This window comes from Carcharodon carcharias, chromosome 4, assembly GCF_017639515.1.
Source record: "Carcharodon carcharias isolate sCarCar2 chromosome 4, sCarCar2.pri, whole genome shotgun sequence".
NCBI classification, from domain to species: domain Eukaryota; kingdom Metazoa; phylum Chordata; class Chondrichthyes; order Lamniformes; family Lamnidae; genus Carcharodon; species Carcharodon carcharias.
In genome coordinates this window covers 179,060,955-179,081,829 of record NC_054470.1, presented here as the reverse complement: position 1 = coordinate 179,081,829, position 20,875 = coordinate 179,060,955, and the positions used below count along the sequence as shown (strand labels likewise).

Sequence of the window (20,875 nt, the reverse complement as noted above, 5' to 3'; positions counted from 1 at the left end):
TTGCCTCAACAGGAGTATTGTGTTCAATTCTGAACTCTACACTTTAGGAAGGATGTGAAAGTATTGGAGAGGATGCAAAAAAGATTTATGAGAATAGTTCCAGGAAATAAGAGACTTCAGTTAAGTGGAAAAATTAGCAAAGCTGGGGCTGTTCTCCTTTGAGTAGAGAAGGTTAAGAGGAGATTTGGTACAGGTGTTCAAAATCATGAGGGGGCTTAACAGAGTAGATAGGGAGAAACCTCCATTGGCAGAAGGATTAAGAGCTAGGGGATTCTGATTTAAGGTGATTGGTAAAAAATTCAGAAGCGACATGAAGGAAATCTTTTTCACATAAAGCATGGTTAGGATCTGGAATGCACTGTCTGAGAGTATGGTGGAGGCAGATTCAGTTGTGGCTTTCAAAAGGACATTAGATAGACATCTGAAAAGAAAGCATTTTGCGGGTTATGGGAAAAAGGCAGGAAAGTGGGACTAACTGAGTTCCTCTTGAAGGGGGCCAGCACAGACAGAATAGGCTGAATAGCCTCCTTTTGTGCTGTATTCAATCTTTGATTCCATGGTCCAAGGTATAAATGATCATGGGTTTGGAAGTTCTGTTGAAGTTCTGTTGGCAAGTTGTTGCTATGCAACTTATAGGTACACACTGCTGTCATTGCGTGCCTGCGGTTGAGGGAGTGAATGTTTAAAATGGTGGTTGGGGTGCCAATCAAGCGGGCTGCTTTATTCTGGATGATTTTGAGCTTCTTGAACGTTGTTGAAGGCACACTAATCCAGGTAAGTGGAAAGTATTCCATCACACTCCTGGCTTGTATTTTGTAGATGGTGAACAGGCTGATTACCCATTGCAGAATTTCCACCATCTGACCTATTTTTGTAGCTTCTTCAGTTAAGCTTCTGGTCAATTATGCCCCCAGGATGTTGATGGTAGAAGATTTCAAGATGGTCATGTCATTGATGTCAAGGGGCGATAATTAGACTCCCTCTTGTTGGAAATAATTATTTCCTGGCAATTATGTGGCATCAAGGTTACTTGATGTTTCACAGCCTAAGCCTGAATATTGTCCAGGTCTTTCTTCATTACCTGAGGAATTATGATTGAACTGAGCATGTGCAACCATCAGTGAACATTCCTACTTCTGACTTTATGATGGAGGGAACATCATTGCTGATAACGAAAGATGGTTGAACCTAGAGTACTGCCTGGAGGAATTCCTGCAGAGATGTCCTGGTGTTGAGATGATTGGCCACCAACGACCACAACCATCTTCCTTTGTGCTAGGTGTGACTTCAACCAATGGAGGTTTTCCTCCAGATTCTTATTGACTTCAGTTTTGCTGATACTATACTCTGTCAAATGCTACTTTGATGCCACTTGACCTCATGGAATTCAGGGCAGAATTTTCTACGTCCACTGGCATCGGACATGTTTGGTGGTGTGAGCATACAATACGGTGTGAAAGCCAAAAATCGGTTTCACAACTTCGTGAAACCAATTTGCCATTGTTCGGTCTGTCCGTCAACGGCAGTCCGCGTTTCCTGCCATTGGACGTCAGGAACCTCATTGTAATACATCTGCACATCATTATCAACCCTGCTTGTCGGAATCAACCCCCAATGTTGGATCATTCGGGCACGTTGGCGTGATTGCACGTGACATGTTTCACAACTGTACATAGCGATGTGCACCTGATGAGCTGCACTTCGTTCGGGACTTTGAGGTTTGTTTGTCTACCTTGCTTCGGGCAGCACTCACAGTCATCAGCACCAGGCTTCGCGGACAGCACCACATCACTTTTAGGGGGGGCTCACGAGCAGGTCTCTACCTACCAGACCAGCCATAATGTGGGGGTAGCTTTTCAACAGCTGCAGGGCTAGGGCTTGCTTGGTGAAGGTGGAGAAGTGGCCTCAGGCAAAGGAAGAGGCTGCAGGGCAAGGGTTGTACTGGGGAAGATGGGGGTGGGGGGGAGGGGGTTGAGGGGGGGCGGGGGGGTGGTATTCCAAGGTGTGTGTGGGGGCACAAGTTGATCTGTGCAAATGGCCTCAAGATGGTGAGGGCTGAGGAGGATGCCCCTAGAGCTGGCAGTGAGTGAGATGCCAGTGAATGTGTGATGGGCTTGAGTGTCTGAGTTTAGAGTGATGAGATGGTTGCCATACCCTGGCTGCACAGATGAGATAATTCCTACTCTTTCTGCACTGGATGGCAAACCTCTTCTGTCCACCATTGGCACTGACCACGACTACCACCACCCACCAAGTCAGAGTGGTAATGTTGCTGCCCCTCCTGCGGCCAAAATGGGGGTAGACGACATTATGGCAGGCCTCGACAGAACCCAACAGGCACATGAGGGACGTGTCATTAAGCTGAGGTTGGGGGAGCGGGGAGTTGTTGGGGGTGGCGGCTGCAGTCTTCTTGCCTTTCGGGGCCATGTCTTTGTTGCAGCAGTCCTGGGCTGGAAGTACTGAACAACAATTATCAAAATGGTTTTATTTCTGGGCAGTAAGATGGATTTTTAATCAGTAAGGGAATCAAGGGTGATGGGGAAAAGGCAGGAAAGTGGAGTTGAGGATGATTAGATCAGCCATGGTCTCATGGAATGGCAGAGTAGATTCGATGGGCTGAATGACCTACTTCTGCCCCTACGTCTTATGGTCTTATTGTCTTATGGAGAGTTGTGCATGCAACTGCACTTTAAATGTGGCGCCAGGCCTGATGAAGCAATGAGGGGACAGTGTGGCGGGTGTATCGGAACCCGCCCGCCATTGAGGCTGCGTGTTTCCTGGGCATGCATGATTAATGAAGCAGGACTAGGATGGTTTGGCGTGAAAAGCTGCCATCGCGACCAGCAGGGAAACTTTCTTTTTCCTGCCCACTACCACACAGTGCAAATCTGGGATGATTCCACCCTCAGTCCTTGGTCTATCTTTGGTCAAAACATGATGAGGTCTGGAGCTGAGCGGTCCTGCAGAGCTGAACTGGAACATACATCACTGTTCCTTCAGGGTCACTGGATCAAAATTGTGGAATTCCCTACCTGACAGGACTGTAAGAGGTTCACCACACAGACTTTTGTGGTTCAAGTGGTTTAGCTCACATCTGCACCTTGTCAGGGCAACTAGGGATGGGCAATAAGCACTGGTCTTACAAGCAATGGCCATATTCTCAGAATGAATTAGAAGTACTGGTAGCGGATGGAAAATTCAAATCGCCCATGCTGCCAGGGGAAGAAGCTTAACCAAAGCCTTTGAAAGCATAGAGGGCAGATGGTGGTGTAGTGGTGGTGTCAATGGACTAATAATCTAAAAGCCCAGGCTAATGGCCTGGAGACATGGGTTCAAATCCCACGACAGCAGCTGATGGGATTTGAATTCAATTAATAATGTCTGGAATTGAAAGCTAATATCATTAATGGTGACCTTGAAACTATCATTGATTCTCATAAAAAACCCAACTAATGCCCTCAGGGAAGGAAATCTACCATCCTTACCTGGTCTGGCCAACTTACGACTCCAGACCCACAGAAATGTGGTTGACTCTTAACTGCCCTCTGAAATAACCTAGCAAGCCACTCAGTTCAAGGGCAATTAGGGATGGGCAACAAATGCTGGCCTTGTCAGCGATGCCCACATCCCATGAAAGGATAATTTAAAAACGTGATTTACACTCAACCAGCATTCGGTCATGTTCAATAAAGATGAAAACTCAGATCTACACTAAAGCAGCAAAGAGTGAAATGATATTACATACCCAGCCACTAACGCATCGGCCACAGGTGGTGATCTTGAAGTCTCCATAAAGGTCCTTGATGGCGCCAGTTGTGAAAAACCCTTCCACCATCAGCAGGATGCCATAGACAAAGAAGGCAGCTGCCACACCATAGATTACATACTTGAAGATATCAATCCTGCACAGTCAAATTTACAAACATTAATTCACAAACACCACCATGGATGAGCAGCACACACACATTTGTACCAGCATCAGCAGCAGGTTTTATCATTTGCTATTCTCATACTTGATTTAATTGTTTTTACCTTAAAGAAAGAATTAAAGTACTCAATGTGAGCACAATAAAGGATTTAGGCCCTACTTTACCCCTCTGCCATTGGGAAGTATTTGTGCCAAGGCCAGAATTTCTTGTCAGTTAGTACGGAAGATAGGAAGCTAAGATTGGATGGAGAGTTATTCAGTACATCTCACAGTTCAAGTTTCTGCAGGGAAGTAAAAGCAAAATTTGTTTAAAAGCTCGATGCAATTGGGGCCACTTAGTCATCATTTCTCAAGGCCAAATTGGGATTATTTTCCCTTACAGATTTGGGGAAGTTAGTTGAGTGGGTCCAGGGAGGGGCAAACTGGATTCATTTTCCATCAGGGTCAAATTGGCAAAAGTTGCTGCCTCTCAGAATAATTCTTCACATCCATCAAAAACATTACCAGGCTCACAATTACCCTGTTACACTGCATTATCGGCACTGTAGATCAATGAATAAATTAACTGTGCCTTAAGGCCAATTCACTCCTCTCTGAATCTTCTTCTCTCACACATGCAGAAGAATTGTTATGTCATATATAATGAGTGGAAAGTCATGTGGGCTACAATTTTCCAGCACGGATTCCCCTCATGGGAAGCACTGAATCATAAAATCCTGACTTAACAACACTGTGGGTGTACCTTTCCCGCACGGCCTGCAGCGGCTCAAGAAGATGGCTCACCACCACCTTCTCAAGGGTAACAAGAGGTGGGCAATAAATGCTGGCCTTGCCAGCAACGTCCGTATCTAATGAATGAATGAATAATATACATTTGTTTCGATCGCATTGATAAGCCAGCTCATTCAAGCCCACCTGTTGTTACACAAACAGCTAAGACCCTGGCTCTTTCAGGAAACACATCAAAGTGCTCTCAGTCATCCATAAAAAATGAAATGTCATCTTATTAAAAGACATCAGCAAAAGGAACTGAGGAGAAACAACTCATACATCAAACAGAGGGTGTCCCTTCTGTTACTGTTACTTGTTTCACTATCCAAGGCAGCTTTGCAAATTTGCTTAGTTCATGCACAGCATTTGTTATGAGGAAAAAGAAAGAGCTTAATAATATAATTAACCTTAAATTAATTCAAGCTAAAGTATCCATTTTTGGAAAATTATATTTAATGCATTAGAATGACACCACCTTTCACTTTACCTTCTCTCAACAAAGAACAATGCAGCCCCTCAAGCCTGTTGTGCCATGGTTAATATGCAACTTGACTCCATTTGCCCTTAATACACTTGCGTAACAGAAAGCTATTAGTCTCGGTTTTGAAATTTTCAATTGACTTAGCCCTGCTCTTCTTCAAATAACCCCATAATGGCTTGGACCACCGTAAAGGGCCTTGGTTTAACATCTCACCTGGAGAACACCACCTCTGATATGCTGGACCCCTTCAGTACTGCACTGGAGTACCAACCTGAATTATAGGCTCATGTTCTGGCATAGGGCCTTGAACCCACAATCATCTGCTAAACCGAATTTCACAAAGAAATGAATTTGACAACAAGTGGTACAGAGTGCTTGTGTTCCTAATCTGCACTCCAGTGTATGTAACTGGGAACCCAGCCATTTCCTTTGTTAAACTGATTTAAATTGTACTCAAAAAGGCTCAGGTTGTGACAGTGAATTGCAAACATCAGTATGAAATCATTAGAATGCACAATCAGTGAGCATAAAATGTCATGATCCAGACAATAGTGTTCCTCTAGTGCTTTGATACAGCTTCTGACGACTCATTTTAAAGGTGGCAATTGATAGTTCGCATTCCCATGGATGGGGAGAGAGCATCCAAGAGCTGTCTCATTGAATCACTTCAACTGAGTTAAGACAAGAACATTCACAAAGTAGGTGATACACAATAGATACAGAGTTTTCAATTATGCTACACATGGGATACACAGATAAGAGTTACTTTTGTGTTACTGTTAGATCAAGCTCTGGTTCATCCCCAGTTAGACCACTGCACTCACTTCTGTGCAGCACTTCTCAGGAAGATGAGAGAGTATTGCACAGGTTCACCAGAATGTTTAAAGCAAAACATTGTGGATGCAGGAAACCTGAAATAAAAAGAAAATGCTGGAAAAACTCAGCAGGTCTGGCAGTGTCTGTGGAGAGAGAAACAGTTAACGTTTTGAGTCCATATGACCCTTTTTCAGAGCTAAAGAGAAGCAGAAATATAATGGACTTTATACTGTTTAAGGTGGAGCAACATAGGGGTCAGGGATAGGTGGGATCTAAGGAGAGATTTGATAAAGATTTCATGGACACAGGGCAAAGGGAATGTTAATAGTAGTGTTAAAGACTAAAGATGGTGCTGATAGTGGCATAAAGGTAAGAATACAGAATGCATTAAGAGCAGAACAAGTGTCAACACTCTCTGAAAGCAAAACATAAAATCAAGTGACAGATGGCCCTGTTGGGGGCTGGGTGTTGGGGAAATAAATGAATGAATGAATGGGTGGATTAAAAAAGGGATAAAGATGGAGAGTTCATGGTCTGAAGTTGTTGAACTCAATGATAAAAGTAAAATACTGCGGATGCTGGAAATCTGAAACAAAAACAAAAATACCTGGAAAAACTTAGCAGGTCTGACAGCATCTGCGGAGAGGAACACAGTTGGTGTTTCGAGTCGGTATGACTCTTCATCAGAACTAAGGAAATAGAGAATTGAGGTGAAATATAAGCTGGTAGAGGTTGGTGGGGTGGGGGAGGGGGGGGGGGGTGGTGTTGGTGTGGGACAGGTAGAGCTGGATAGAGGGCCAGTGATTGGTGGAGGCAATGAAGAGATTGCCAAAGATGTCATAGACAAAAGGACAAAGGGGTGTTGACAGTAATGATATTATCTAAGGAATGTGCTAATGGGGACATTAAGAGTAGCAAGCAGGACAAGCAAGTGGTAGATGGCCCTAGTGGAGGTGAGGTGGGGGGAAGGGATGAAAATGGGCTAAAAGGTGGAGATAAAACAATAGATCAAAATAAATAAATAGGCCTCCACTAGCCCCCTATCTAGCTCTACCTGTCCCATCCCCCTCTACTAGCTTATATTTTACCTCATTTTTCTATTTCCTTAGTTCTGATGAAGAGCCAGATAGACTCGAAACGTCAACTCTATTGCTACCTGCAGATGCTGTCAGACCTGCTGAGTTTTTCCAGGTATTTTTGTTTTTGTTGAATTCAATGTTAAGTCCAGAAGGCTGTAAAGTGCCTAATTGGAAGACGAGGTGCTGTTCCTTCAGTTTACGTTGGGCTTCACTGAGACATTGCAGCTGGCTAAGGATGGACATGTGGGCACAAGAGCATGATCATGAGTTTAAATGGCAAGTGACAGGAAGGTGTGGGTCATGTTTGTGGACTGAGTGATCATGTTCCGTAAAGCAGTCACCCAGTCTGTGTTTAGTCTCCCCAGTGCAGAGGAGTCTGCATTGGGAGCAGCGAATGCAGTAGTCCAAATTGAAGCAGGTACAAGTGAAGTGCTGCTCCACCTGAAAGGCGTGTTTGGGCTCTTGAACGGTAAGGAGGGAGGAGGTAAGGGGGCAGGTGTTACACCTTTTGCAAGTGCATGGGAAGGTGCTGCGGGAAGGGGAGGAGGAGTTATGGTGCTGGAGGAATGAGAACAGGGTTTCACGGAGGGAATGGTCCCTATGGAATGCTGACGAGGGTGAGAGGAAGGTGCGTTTGGTGGTGGCACGATGATGGAATTGGCGGAAATGGCAGAGGACGAAGACGGAGGCTGGCGGGGTGAAAAGTGAGGACAAGGTGGACTTTATCATGGTTCTGGGAGGGAGGAGAATGGGTGAGGGAAGAGTTGCAGGAGATGGGTTGGACACAGTTGAGGGTTCTGTCAACCATATTTGGGGAAAACTCTCGATTAAGGAAAAAAGAAGACATGTCAGAAGCATCATTTTGGAAGGTAACATCATTGGAACAGATGTGACGGGGAAGAAGGAACTGAGAGAATGGGATGGAGTCCTTACAGGAAGCAGGGTGTGAGGAGCTGTAGTTGAGGTAGCTGTGGGAGTCAGTGGGCTTGTAATGAATATTGGTAGACAGTCTATCACCAGAAATGAAGACAGAGAGGTCAAGGAAGGGAAGTGTCGGAGATGAACCATGCGAAGGTGAGAGAGGGGTGGAAATTGGAAGCAAAATCGATAAACTTTCCCAGGTCCAGATGAGAGCATGAAATGTCGCTGAAACATTCATTGATACAGTCATGTACTGGAAAAAGATTTGTGGGAGGGGGCTTGATTAAGACTGGAACAAGGACTGTCCCACATACCCCACGAAAAGACAGATATTACTGGGGCTATAGCAGGTAACCATAGCCACACCTTTTATTTGGAGGAAGTGAGACAAGTTAAAGGAGAAATTGTTCAGTGAGAGAACAAGTTCTGCCAGATGGAGGAGAGTGGTGGTGGATGGGGATTGTTCAGGCCTCTGTTCAAGGAAGAAGTGGAGAGTCCTCAGACCATCCTGGTGGGGGATGGAGGTGTTGAGGGCTTGGTCATCCATGGTGAAGAGAAGGCAGTTAGGGCCAGGGAACTGGAAATTGTTGATATGATGGAGGGCATCAGAGGAATCGCGACTATGAGTCGGAAGAGACTGGACAAGGGGAGAAAGAATGGAGTCAAGATAGGAAGAAATGAGTTCCATTGGGCAGGAATAGTCTGACATGATGGGTCTACCAGGACGGTCCTGTTTGTGGATTTTGGGAAGGAAGTAGAAGGGGACTATGCAGAGTTAGGGGACTATGAGGTTGGAAGCTGTGGAGGGGAGGTCTCCAGAGGACATGAGGTCAGTGACAGTCCTGGAAACAATGGCTTGATGTTCAGTAGTGGAGTCGTGGACCAGGGGGAGGTAGGAAGAAGTGTTTGAAAGTTGGCACTCAGCCTCTGCAAGGTAGAGGTCAGTACGCCAGACAACAACAGCACCACCCTTATCACCAGGTTTGATTTAAAAAGTCAGGGTTGGACCTGTGAGAATGGACTGCGGCAAGTTCAGAAGGAGACAGGTTGGAGTGGGTGAGAGGAGCAGATAACATAAGGTGATGTCACGCTGACAGTTCTCATTGAAAAGATCAAGAGTAGGTAAGAGACCAGAGGGAGGGGTCCAGGTAGAGGGAGAATGCTGGAGGCGGGCAAAATGATCCATTTAACACGGGGAGGATACCTGTCCAAAGAAGTGAGCACAGAGATGGAGTTGAGTCCTAAATTCATTGAGGTGGGGGAGTAAGGAGATTAAACTGAGTCTTTTGCTGAGTACAGAATGTTCAGCATCAGAGAGCAGAAAGTCAGAGTACAGTGAATAAATGGCAAGGGCTGGGATTAGAAGAAGGGATGGGGTCAGAGGGATGGGAAGGAGTAGAGAGTCCTGGATGGGCATTGGTATCAATAAGTTGCTGGAACTTGCATTCCTTAACACCTGAAAGGAAAAGAAATAGTTTTTTGTTAAGACATCAGATGAGATGAAGAACGAAATATAACTGGGAACAATGACAACTTTGGGGTAGGATAACTTGGTGCTGCTGGAGAGAGAGGTTGAGTGTGTACATATAGCAGTGCACAGTACTGAGTGTAGATCTCAGCATATGGTGAGAATAGTAGTCTGAGGAACGTTGTATGTCCCAGAAATACCTGTAATCCTGCGTGCATTCAAAACATGAGTGATAGAATTTCAGTTGGAATCCACGTGGAGTAAGTTGGAGATGGAGACAGTCACTGAGGAAGGAAATATGGCTGCGTAGGGGAGTTTTGGTAAACACCTTGTCCAACCCCAGGAGGGAAATGGAAAGAAATGAAGGTGAACATGGTAAAAGAGACAAACAGGAATCCCATCAGAAATGCCGTCTCCAGAATGTTGCCTGAGTTAAAAGCATAAAGTTGAGTACAAGCTGCATAGACTGGGTATGCGTTTCTTTGAGTAAAGAAGATTGAAGGGTGATCTAACTGAGGTGTTTAAGGTAATTACAGGAGTTGAAAGGGTAGATAGAAAGAAACTGTTTCCTTTGGCAGGCAAGTTTCAAACAAGGGGGCGTAATCCCTACCAAAAACAAAATTACCTGGAAAAACTCAGCAGGTCTGGCAGCATCGGCGGAGAAGAAAAGAGTTGACGTTTCGAGTCCTCATGACCCTTCAAAAGAACTAGGTGAATCCCAGGAAGGGTTGAAATATAAGCTGGTTTGGTGGGGGGGGGGGGGGGGGGGGGGTGTTGGGTGGGGGTAGAGGGAGAGAAGTGGAGGGGGGTGGTGTGGTTGTAGGCAAAAGCAGTGATAGAAGCAGATCATCCAAAGATGTCACAGACGGCAGAACAAAAGAACACATAGGTGTCGAAGTTGGTGATATTATCTAAACGAATGTGCTAAGTAAGCATGAATGGTAGGGCACTCAAGGTATAGCTCTAGTGGGGGTGGGGGGAGCATAAAAGTTTTAAAAATATTTAAAAATAATGGAAATAGGAGGGAAAAAGAAAAATCTATATAATTTATTGTAAAAAAACAAAAGGAAAGGGGAAGAAACAGAAGGGGGGTGGGGATGGAGGAGGGAGGTCAAGACCTAGAGTTGTTGAATTCAATATTCATTCCGGAAGGCTGTAAAGTGCCTAGTCGGAAGATGAGGTGCTGTTCCTCCAGTTTGCATTGAGTTTCACTGGAACAATGTAGCAGGCCAAGGGCGGACCCTCTATCCAACTGTACCTGTCCCACCCCCCCTTAAACCAGCTTATATTTCACCTATTTTCTATTTTTCATAAGTTCTTTTGAAGAGCCATACGGACTCGAAATGTTAACTGTGTTCCTCTCCGCAGATGCTGTCAGACCAGCTGAGTTTTTCCAGGTATTTTTATTTTTGTTACAGATTTAACAAGCTTCAGTCCAAATGAATTACACTTGTAACACTTTTCAAAGCTGTTTGCCGTCATGGAATATATTTTTTCAAAGCCCACAGTCACTTCACTTTACAAAGTGTGGAAAGTAATATTTTCCTGTCACCTAATAATGGTTTTGTTCAAAGGCATGAGCAAATTTAACACTCATTCTGGTTCCCTCACCAACAGGGAAACTACAGACATCTCAGTTCTACAATATAATCATTAGAGTTGTTTCACATGGTACAGTAATCCTCTTTTTTTTTTATTCATTCATGGGATGTGGGCTTCACAGGCTGGGCCAGCATTTTTATTACCCATCCCTTGAGATGGGTGAGCTGCCTGTAGGCATGTGAGGCTTTCATGCTTTGCTGATTCTTCAGCCAGGTGCCCTAAATTGAAATCCTCTTCACTGATACCATTAATATATTGATCTTTTGTTCATCCATAAAAGATGAAGGTAGTTTTCAAATATCTGACCCTGGCTGATATGTATGCAAGCCTGGGAGAAGCCCATGTATCACAATCAGCCAAGACTTTGGTTCGCATTCAGTCTCTTTTTAAGGCAGTTTTCTTCCCCCTCCTTCTTCTTGAGAGGATCAAGAAGACACAGAAAACAGCTGAGGAGGCAACTCCACAGGAAACAGGTGCTACCTCATGTGTCAGAACATTCTTCACATGGGATTTCTTAATGGTTATATGAGTGAGCTGTTCAATAGAGGCAATTCTTGACCCCAATCCTATTCTGACCCCAGTAGGGGTGAAGAATAGTGGTCAGAAGCAGGAACGCTCTCTGATTTCCCATCTCAAGGACTGTGGGCACTCAGTACAATCATAGTGCTCGATTACTATCTGACAGTGATCAGGTAGTAGCGGTTCAAGAAGGCAGCTCACCACCACTTTCTTAAGGACAATCAAGGATGGGCAATAAATGCTGGTCAAGCCAGCGAAGCCCACATCCCGTGAATGAATTTTTTAAAAAGCTAAACCTGTAAATCAAACCTTATACCTATTGTCTGCAATGTTGAGCTCTCAGCTAGCGACACAACTTTATGGCTTGTGGTGTTAACTTTCCCTAGCTCGGCACCTGAAATAAATAAAATAATTCAAAGTGCAAACTAGAGTTAAGACCATGGGCTAAATTTTCCAGTCTCTAGATCATTGGAGACCTGACACATGACTGAAGATGTGTGTTGGAACCCTATGAAAGTCCTGACCCGCAGACTGACACAGGAATTGTCTGAGAAGTTTCAACTTCCGATGGGCAATTCTCCTGCTCACGGGACCCTGCTCAAATGTCTTCGACTCTGAGCAACAGTTGAGATAATCACCCTTCAGACTCTTCTGGATGGTTACCCAGGAAATGTTAGACAGAGTAAAACCTAGGGTGGGGTTTTCTGCACCCGCCCACCGCTGGGATCTTGCGGTCCTGCCGCGAGTCAATGGACTTCTGGCTGAGGGGCCGTTTCACCCGCAGCGGGTCCCATCCGCAATGGGGCCAGAAAATCCCACCCCCTAGTCTAACACCTGGTTAACTACACAGCTGACTCCCAGTCACCCCACTGACCACCCAACGATCACCCCCACCACCCGACTATCCCTGGGCCACCCGACAATTTCCACCAACCACCCAACTGCCCCTGGCATGGCTCAACCTGACTAGCCCCCAAATACCTGGCTATCCCCTGACCACCCAACTACCCTCTAACCACCCAGCTACCCCCCCACTACACCTCCCAACCACCCGACTATCCCCTGACCACCCAACTGCCTCCACCAACCACTCGACTAACCCACTGTGACCATCCATTTAACCCTGACATGACCTGACCCAACTATTCCCACCTACTGCCCGACTACCCTCCTACGCAACCCAACCCAACTACCCCCACCAACCACTTGACTACCCTCCGATGCGATCCAACCCAACTACCCCACAACGTGACCCAACCTGATGACACCCAACAACCACTTGGCCACCCCCCCCCACCACCCAATTACCCCGATATGAACCAACCACCTCTCAACCACCTAACACCCAATATGACGCAAATACCCCACGACTACCCAAACCGTCCCCCACTCATACCACTCCCCCTTCCCTAACTAACCCCAAACTGACTACTCCCCCGACAAGACTCAAATACCCCCTGACTACTCCCCCACCTACAGCAATGACAGTTCCCAACCTGACCAAGCCTCTGATCTGACTACCCTTGACCTAAACCAACTAACCCCAACTTCCCACCTACCACCCTGACCATTTGACAACCATCACTGACCACCCTGATATGACCCGACCCGACTTGCCCTGCCAACCTGACTATCCCTCCTGAAAACCCGACTACCTTCCCAACTTGACCTGGCACCCCTCCCAACCTAACCTACTATCCAGCCCCCAACCTCCTAACTACCCTCCTGACCCAAACTACTATGCCCTAACCTCCCGACTACCCTCCTGCCCTGAGTGCCCCTTCCAACTAGCGTCCCTACCTGACCCGATTGACTCCGACCCGACCTGCATGACTACTAACCCCAACCTGACTACTCACCCACATCTCACCTGCTTTCCCGCCTATCCACTTATCCCACCTAAGCCCCTATTCTCCCCACCCCCCTACCAACCTACACATATCATCCACCTCACCTACCTACCCCACTCCACACTTAACACTGTCCCCCAAGGTGACCTGGATACCCCCCAACCACCCGACCATAACTCAACCTAACTACCCCACCTGACTAATCCCCCAATTCGACCTGAATAACCCCCCAACCACCCAACTACTTTCCTGACACACCAGACTACCTCTCCCATCACCCAACTAGCCTAGACAGGCCAACCTGACTCCCCTCCCTCCTGATTCTCCCCGGACACTCAAATGCCCACCCAGCCTGACCCAAGCATCCGACTAGCCTCCTGGCCTGACTTAAGTAACCCCCCAACCTGAATATCCCTCCTGACTACTTGACCATCATCTCCAGCTAATCCCCCCCTTGACCAGTCTTGACCCGGTTACCTTCCCTGATCTCCCACCCACTTACCCACCCTATTCATCCTACACACTTACCCAACTCAGTCACATACCCATAACTCATGTCACCCACCTATCCACATACCCAGCTCACCCACCAAACCACCCCACCCATTTTCTCACCTACCCACTTACCCACCTACATTCTAACCCACGTGACCCATGTACCATCCTACCCACCTCACCCAGCTACCCCAACCCATGTCACCCAGCTACCCCCTTACCCACGTCATCCAAATACCTACTTGCCCACCTCACCCACCTCACCTACCTACTCATTCACTCACTCACCCACTCACTCATTCATTCACTCACCCATTCACGATCATTTGAAGACCGAACTTTTGAGCTTACCATACAGCAGCTAGTGCCATAAAAAGGGGGCATGATTCTCTCTTCCCCTCACTCTACTTGGCTCTGACGGAGTTCCCCCTGGGATGCTGTGCTGCTTGTTTTTTTGACAACTGATATCAGAAGAACCCATAAATACTGCACAGCAGTGTTGAGCCGGGTGAATTTGCGGCTGCTGTGGTGATCCGACCATCAGTGCCACTGCTCAGAAGATCCTGGCATAATATTACATAACATTTTGGGAAATGATTTTGGATAAAACTGAAATATGTTAACAAAAGAGAAATATAGAGATCTGCATTTTGATAGCCCCTTTTATGAATACTTTCATCCCAAAGCTTTTTACAGCAAATTATGAACTTTGTAGTCACTGTCGGAATGACCAGGTAACCTGTTCTAGCAATGTTGGTTGTTGGATCACTACCCGCCCCAGATAGAACACCCTGTGCTTCTTTGAAATAATGCTATGGGATCTTTTATGTCCACTTGAAGGGCAGACAGTGCCTCACTTGACATTTCTAAAATTCTGCACCTCCAACAGTGCAGCACTCCCTCAGTTTTGCAAGGGGGAGCCGGCCAGAATTTGAACCCGCAACCCTCATGACTCAGAGGCAGGATTGTCACCAATTGAGGCACCGCTGATGCACCTGAGGTTCTAACCCACACCCAGGACTGTGAACTGGAATGGATAAAAAGTAGAATTACTTACATAGTGAAAACATCTATGGTGTCTCCAGCACCTCTTACCACTTCAAAGTTATTCTGCAGGATCGTGACTGTCCCAGAGAGAGCTTCATGGCCGCAGCCACAGAACAGTGCCACACCAGCATACAGTAGGATGGTGGCGATCAGCGATGCATAAGGAATACCGCCCAGACACTTGATGCAACATTCAAAGCACCCTAAAAAAACAAAAGAAAAACAATTTGACCTTCAAGATGTTATATCTACATTGCCAAACACTGTTTAGTATACTATACTATGGCAACACCTCTACACTCAATGTTCACTTGCCAACCAATCAGCACTCTCTTCTTATACAGTATAAAATTGTTGCTTCCCCCGATATTGGTATTCTTGCAATTGTCCTGATGAGTCTAAGATGAAAAGCTTTGACAAAATGTCTTTTTTTTAATCAATACTCAAGTTCTGTACTACCGAACGACTATTTGTACACTATACTAATGAAAATCATATTGGTTAGACATGTGACCTGAAGTTTGTATTATGCACAGTTCTTTTCTGTATTTAAAGTGATGTTCATGTACTGGCTAGTGCTTCAGTCCAAAATAAATAATTCAGAGAAACAAATCTCACAATTTCATTCCCTCATTTAATCCCAGATGCTATTAATGGAGCAATCAGAGTTTTTATTCAAGACAGAAACTGCTACCTGCAAACACTAGACAAAACCTGTCACTGGAACTCCCCACTTCATGATTTACAAAGCCCTCCAGTAAGAGTATATTTAAAGACTATAAACAGTGCTATCCTCAAAGAGACATGTTCTAAAAGCAGAGATGAGAAAGTTTCCATTATGCATTAGACAAGTTGGGTCTGGATAGCTCTCCTCCCTCGGGCCTCACAAATCTGCACTGCCTGCTTGTCCAATCCTGGTGAAATGGATGTATAGCTATTAGTTATTCATGTTACCTTGCCTCTCAAGCTTCACCACCAGTCCAAACCTTAGAGCTGTGTGTCTGCCTTCCCATCTCAGTTAACATTGTATAATGAAAAATAATAATAAAAAACTGCTATATATGCTTTTTTTTATTCACTCATGGGGTGTGGGTGTCACTGGCCAGGCCAGCATTTATTACCCATCCCTAGTTCAGAGGGCATTTAAGAGTCAACTGTATTGCTGGTGTCACATGTAGGTCAGACCAGATAAGGACAGCAGATTTCCTTTCCTAAAGGGTATTAGTGAACCAGATGGGATTTTACAACAATCATTTCATAGCCATCATTAGACTTTTAATTCCAGATTTTTATTGAATTCAAATTCCACCCTCTGCCATGGTGGGATTCAAACCCAGGTCCCCAGATCATTACCCTGGGTCACTGAATTACTACTCCAGTGACAATACCACTATGCCACCACCTCCCTCTTCCTTATTTTCTTAAGTCACAATCATGACTACCCTTCAAAACGTAAGTGATGCCTTGAAAATGCTTTACAGATGCAAGTTCTTTATTACTGCCTGCTGTGGAGAATATAATTTGTGTCTATCAGCAGAACTAACAAACTTTTATGTTGAATCTCCTTCCAAGGCAATGACCAGGGATTTTCTTGAAGATGCTGCTGCTCTACCTCCGTAACACCACCAAAAGTGTGTCGTAAATCTCAATTTTGTGTGTAAATAACCTAGGTGTATCCTTGGGCATTTTCTCAAACTGTCTCAATGGACCGGAATATGTGGGCATCACCCTGGTCTGGGATTTCTGACATAGCTTAGGTGTTGGGATTTCCACCTCTATTTCCTATTGTTCTCTTGTTTTCTGTTCTCACCACCCATTTCAGCGGGGACTTGGTCTAATTTGTAGTTTCCCCAAATCCTGATGTTTCCAATCCACGAATGTGCACACTACCTCTAAAAGCACATTATATCTTTATTTGGTAGGGTGGAGGGGGGGGGGGAGGGGATGGGTGAAAGGGCGGGGGAAATAATCCACTTCATCCTGAACTCAAAGTGCCAGAAGAGGCATGATGGGCAAATTGGCCTCCGCTGGAGCCAACCTCTCCTTGGCCAATGTGTTCCACTACTTCACCAGCATTAAATTTTAAACTGTTGCTTCATCTCAGCATGGATTTGTGTCCCTTATTTAAAGAGTTTGCCGGTGGGTCAAAGAATTGACTAGGGTACGCAAAACACACTCAAAACCTTTAGTAGGCAGGTAAACTGCTAAATATCTTGAGTCAGTTTTGGGCTGACAATCTTGATTCACCTAAAATGCTATCTTATGCAGGACTACACAGTAAAGCCAATTATCATATGAAGGAGTTTTTTTTTTATAGGCCAAAAAACTAATACCTCTAAAAAGTAACCTTCTTACAGTTATATGTTACACAATATCACTACTATTAATAGTATGTTCAGACTTAGCCGACAGCCTGACCTGTGACCATGGTAACCTCCCCACATCTGGTGTACAGTGGTTATGGTACTGGGCTAATAATCTAACTTGTACATCCAGGTTGTTGGAGTGCATGAGTTCAGGTCCAATGACTGCTACTGAGGAATTTAAATTCAATTAAATAAATCTGGAATAAAAAACTAGCATTAGTAACAGTAAACCAAAATTAAAAAACCTGGGGATGCTGGAAACCTGACATAAATGCTGGACATACTCAAAAAATTTTCCCAGTTCTGCTGAAAGGTCAGAAATTCTGTTTCTCTCTCCACCGATGCTGCCTGACCTCTGGAGTATTTCCAGCAGTTTCTGTTGTTTTATAATGGTAACTACATCATCATGATCAAAATCTATCTGCGTTACTAATGTCCGTTAGGGAAGGAAACCTGCTGTTCTATGTGGTTTGGCCTTTGCATAAATCGAAACGCACAGTAGTGGGTGAGCTGCCCCTGAAATGGCCTAACAAGTCACTCAGTTGTCTTCAAATAGGTGGCTCATCACCACAGCCTCAAGAACAATTAGGGATGGGTAATAAATGCTAGCCTTGCCAGTGTACCCACATCTGTTGTGCGAATAAAAAAAATGCCAGAAGGCAAATCGAAAACAACACTTGTCTGATTCCTAATGGGGTGCCAGGTTCGTAAACTTGGCCCCTCGAGCCTGCTGTGCCATTCAAGTAACCTCAACTCCACATTCCCACCTATCGCCGATAACCTTTCACCCCCTTTGCTTATCAAGGATCTAACTATTTCTGCCTTAAAGATATTCAAAGACTCTGCCTCAACCACCTTTTGAGGAAGAGAATTCCAAAGTCTCACAACCCTCAGAGAAAAAAATATTGTTTACCTCTGTATTAAATGGGTGACCCTTTATTTTGAAACAGTGACCTCTAGTTCTAGATTCTCCCACAAGGGGAAACATCCTCTCCACATCTAGCCTGTCAAGACCCCTCAGGGTCTTATATGTTTCAATCAAGCCTCCTCTTACGTTTCTAAACTCCAGCAGATACAAGCCTAGCCTGCCCAGCCTTCCCTCATAAAACAACCCGCCCATTACAGGCATTAATCTAGTAAAACAAAAACAGAATTACCTGGAAAAACTCAGCAGGTCTGGCAGCATCGGCGGAGAAGAAAAGAGTTGACATTTCGAGTCCTCATGACCCTTCGATAGAACTGTCCGTTAGTTCAAGTTCTGTCGAAGGGTCATGAGGACTCGAAACGTCAACCCTTTTCTTCTCCGCCGATGCTGCCAGACCTGCTGAGTTTTTCCAGGTAATTCTGTTTTTGTTTTGGATTTCCAGCATCCGCAGTTTTTTTGTTTTTATCTTTGTATTAATCTAGTAAACCTTCTCTAAACTGCTTCCAATCTTTCTTCACATAAGGGGACCAATAATAATAAAGCAATTGGAATGCTTTTTGCACTAAGTTGGTTTTTATTTGAGTATTCACATTCCAGTTCGAGAGATAACCAAGAAATGAATAGGAAGAACGAGTCCACTATGTGCTGTGAATATCTGGTCTGACTGTGTTTTGAGAAATGAGTGCCACACACGCAGTCCACAATGTTCTGCTTGAAATGTGGTCATGTTTCCATAGCATTTGTAAACTATAAAGCCTTTACTGGAGAGAACAGTGTCTGTAACAAAGAGTAGTGTGTTTCACACAGCCACAATAGCAATTTGAGGGGCACTGGGAATGTCTTGTATTTAAATAGCTAAATCACATCCTGAAAGGAAGAGCAGAAGGTTTCTTTTCAAGTGCTTTGCCAAACAATAGCATCTTGACGAGTGACCATGGCTCAGTTTGGATTCTGAACAAAGGCAGCCTTTATTTCTTCAATCACCTCTAAGAAAGAACTTCAAAGATGATAGAGTCTGCATGGAACGACGTGCTGTTCCACAAAGCTGCGCTAAGAAATGCTCAGTAAGGTTCCAGCGCAAATATACTCTTGCATGACAGAGCAAATAGGAAGACACTGCTGGTCAGTAACCAGAGGAAACAGGTTTAGTGTGATTGTCCAGGGGTGGAGATGAGGAGAACTTTTTTATTACGTAGTGAGTCTTCTTATCTGGAATGTACTGCCTGAAAGTACATTCAAAGCAGGTTCAATAACAACTTTCAAAAGGGAATTGGATGTTTACTTGAAAATTAACAATTTGCAGGGCTACGGGGAAAGACCAAAATAAAAGCAAAAATACAGTGGATGTTGGAAATCTGACATAACAGAAAGTGCTGGAAAAAACTCAGCAAGTCTGGCAGCATCTGTGGAGAGAGAAACAGAGTTAACGTTTCGAGTCTGTATGCTCTGAAGACAGATTTGAGTGAGGTACCAGAGAGTCACCAGTGCTTAATGCTAATACTATATACAGGTCAATACTTTGAGCTTTTGAGAGGAGGGATTTAAAAAAAACCTGCATGAGTATTCCTACTAACCAAACCATGAACTAAACAAGAATTAACAATGACAACATCTGTGAATGTCCTGGCCTCCCCACATGCTCAAATGTCACTTCAGTCGCTTAACCTCTTTTCTTCATTTTTGTGATGCAGGTGTCGCTGGCAAGTGATGGCATTTAATGCCCAGCTCATCCTTGGGAAGGATGGTGATCAGCCTTACCGGCAACACCATCACAAAAAATATTCCCCACAGCAAATGCAGACTGATCCACCAGTTCCACAGATGCTTCCATTCACGCAGAAGAACAGCAGAGAGTGAGCACTGTCATGAGTGAGGGAACTCCCAGGCTGTTGATGGTGGTGTGTCATTGCATTCAGTTCCCTGCTCCACTTCTTAAGACCTGCCTTTCACATTAATTAACTAAGTGTTTAATGATTGTTAAGGGGACTCTTGGCGGTAGAATGTAAACAAATTGTTGATGCGATATAATCAGATGTAAAATAATGCTTTTTCTTAACCAATAAGAACTGACAGTGTGTGTAAAAAAGTAGATGGAATATCCTACAAAGGAAGCCTTGCAAAGAAACTAGAATCGTAGCCAAGTTCCTTACTTAAATTTCTAACTATCTATTCATTCCAAATCCCATAAAGTAGAATTAGCATGTTTGGTAGAAGGAAGAAAGACTCTTTTCATATAGCATTCATCACAAACTCAAGATATCTCAAACTGCTTTATAACAAATGCACTGTCGTCATTGTTGCAATGTAGGAAACACAGCAGACAAGGTGCACACAGCAAGCTCCCACAAACAACAAGGAAGTAATAATCTGTGTTAGTTATGTTGGGTCAAGGATAAACATTGGCCAGGACGCTGAGGAGAAATTCCTCACCTTCTTCAAAATATGGGACCTTTGATCTCCATGATAGGGCAGACAGGGGCCGCAGTTTAGCATCTCATCAGAATGACAGCATTCCTGACCGTGCAGCACTCCCACAGTACAGTGCCATGAGGAAATGTCAAATGTTAATACCCATCTAGAATAATCAGAAGTAATAGATTGTTTCAT

At 44.7% G+C, this 20,875-nt stretch overlaps 1 protein-coding gene across 1 annotated transcript in view; it reads right to left on the bottom strand.

Annotated features, from left to right (window-relative positions):
* Positions 1-20,875, bottom strand: part of gpm6ab (glycoprotein M6Ab) — a 311,060-nt gene that overhangs the window by 78,931 nt on the left and 211,254 nt on the right. The window contains exons 2-3 of the mRNA XM_041186261.1: positions 14,988-15,180; positions 3,746-3,902 (exon numbers count right to left, since the gene is read on the bottom strand). Of these exons, the coding sequence (XP_041042195.1) occupies positions 3,746-3,902; positions 14,988-15,180 (350 nt within the window). The remainder of the gene's footprint in view (positions 1-3,745; positions 3,903-14,987; positions 15,181-20,875) is intronic.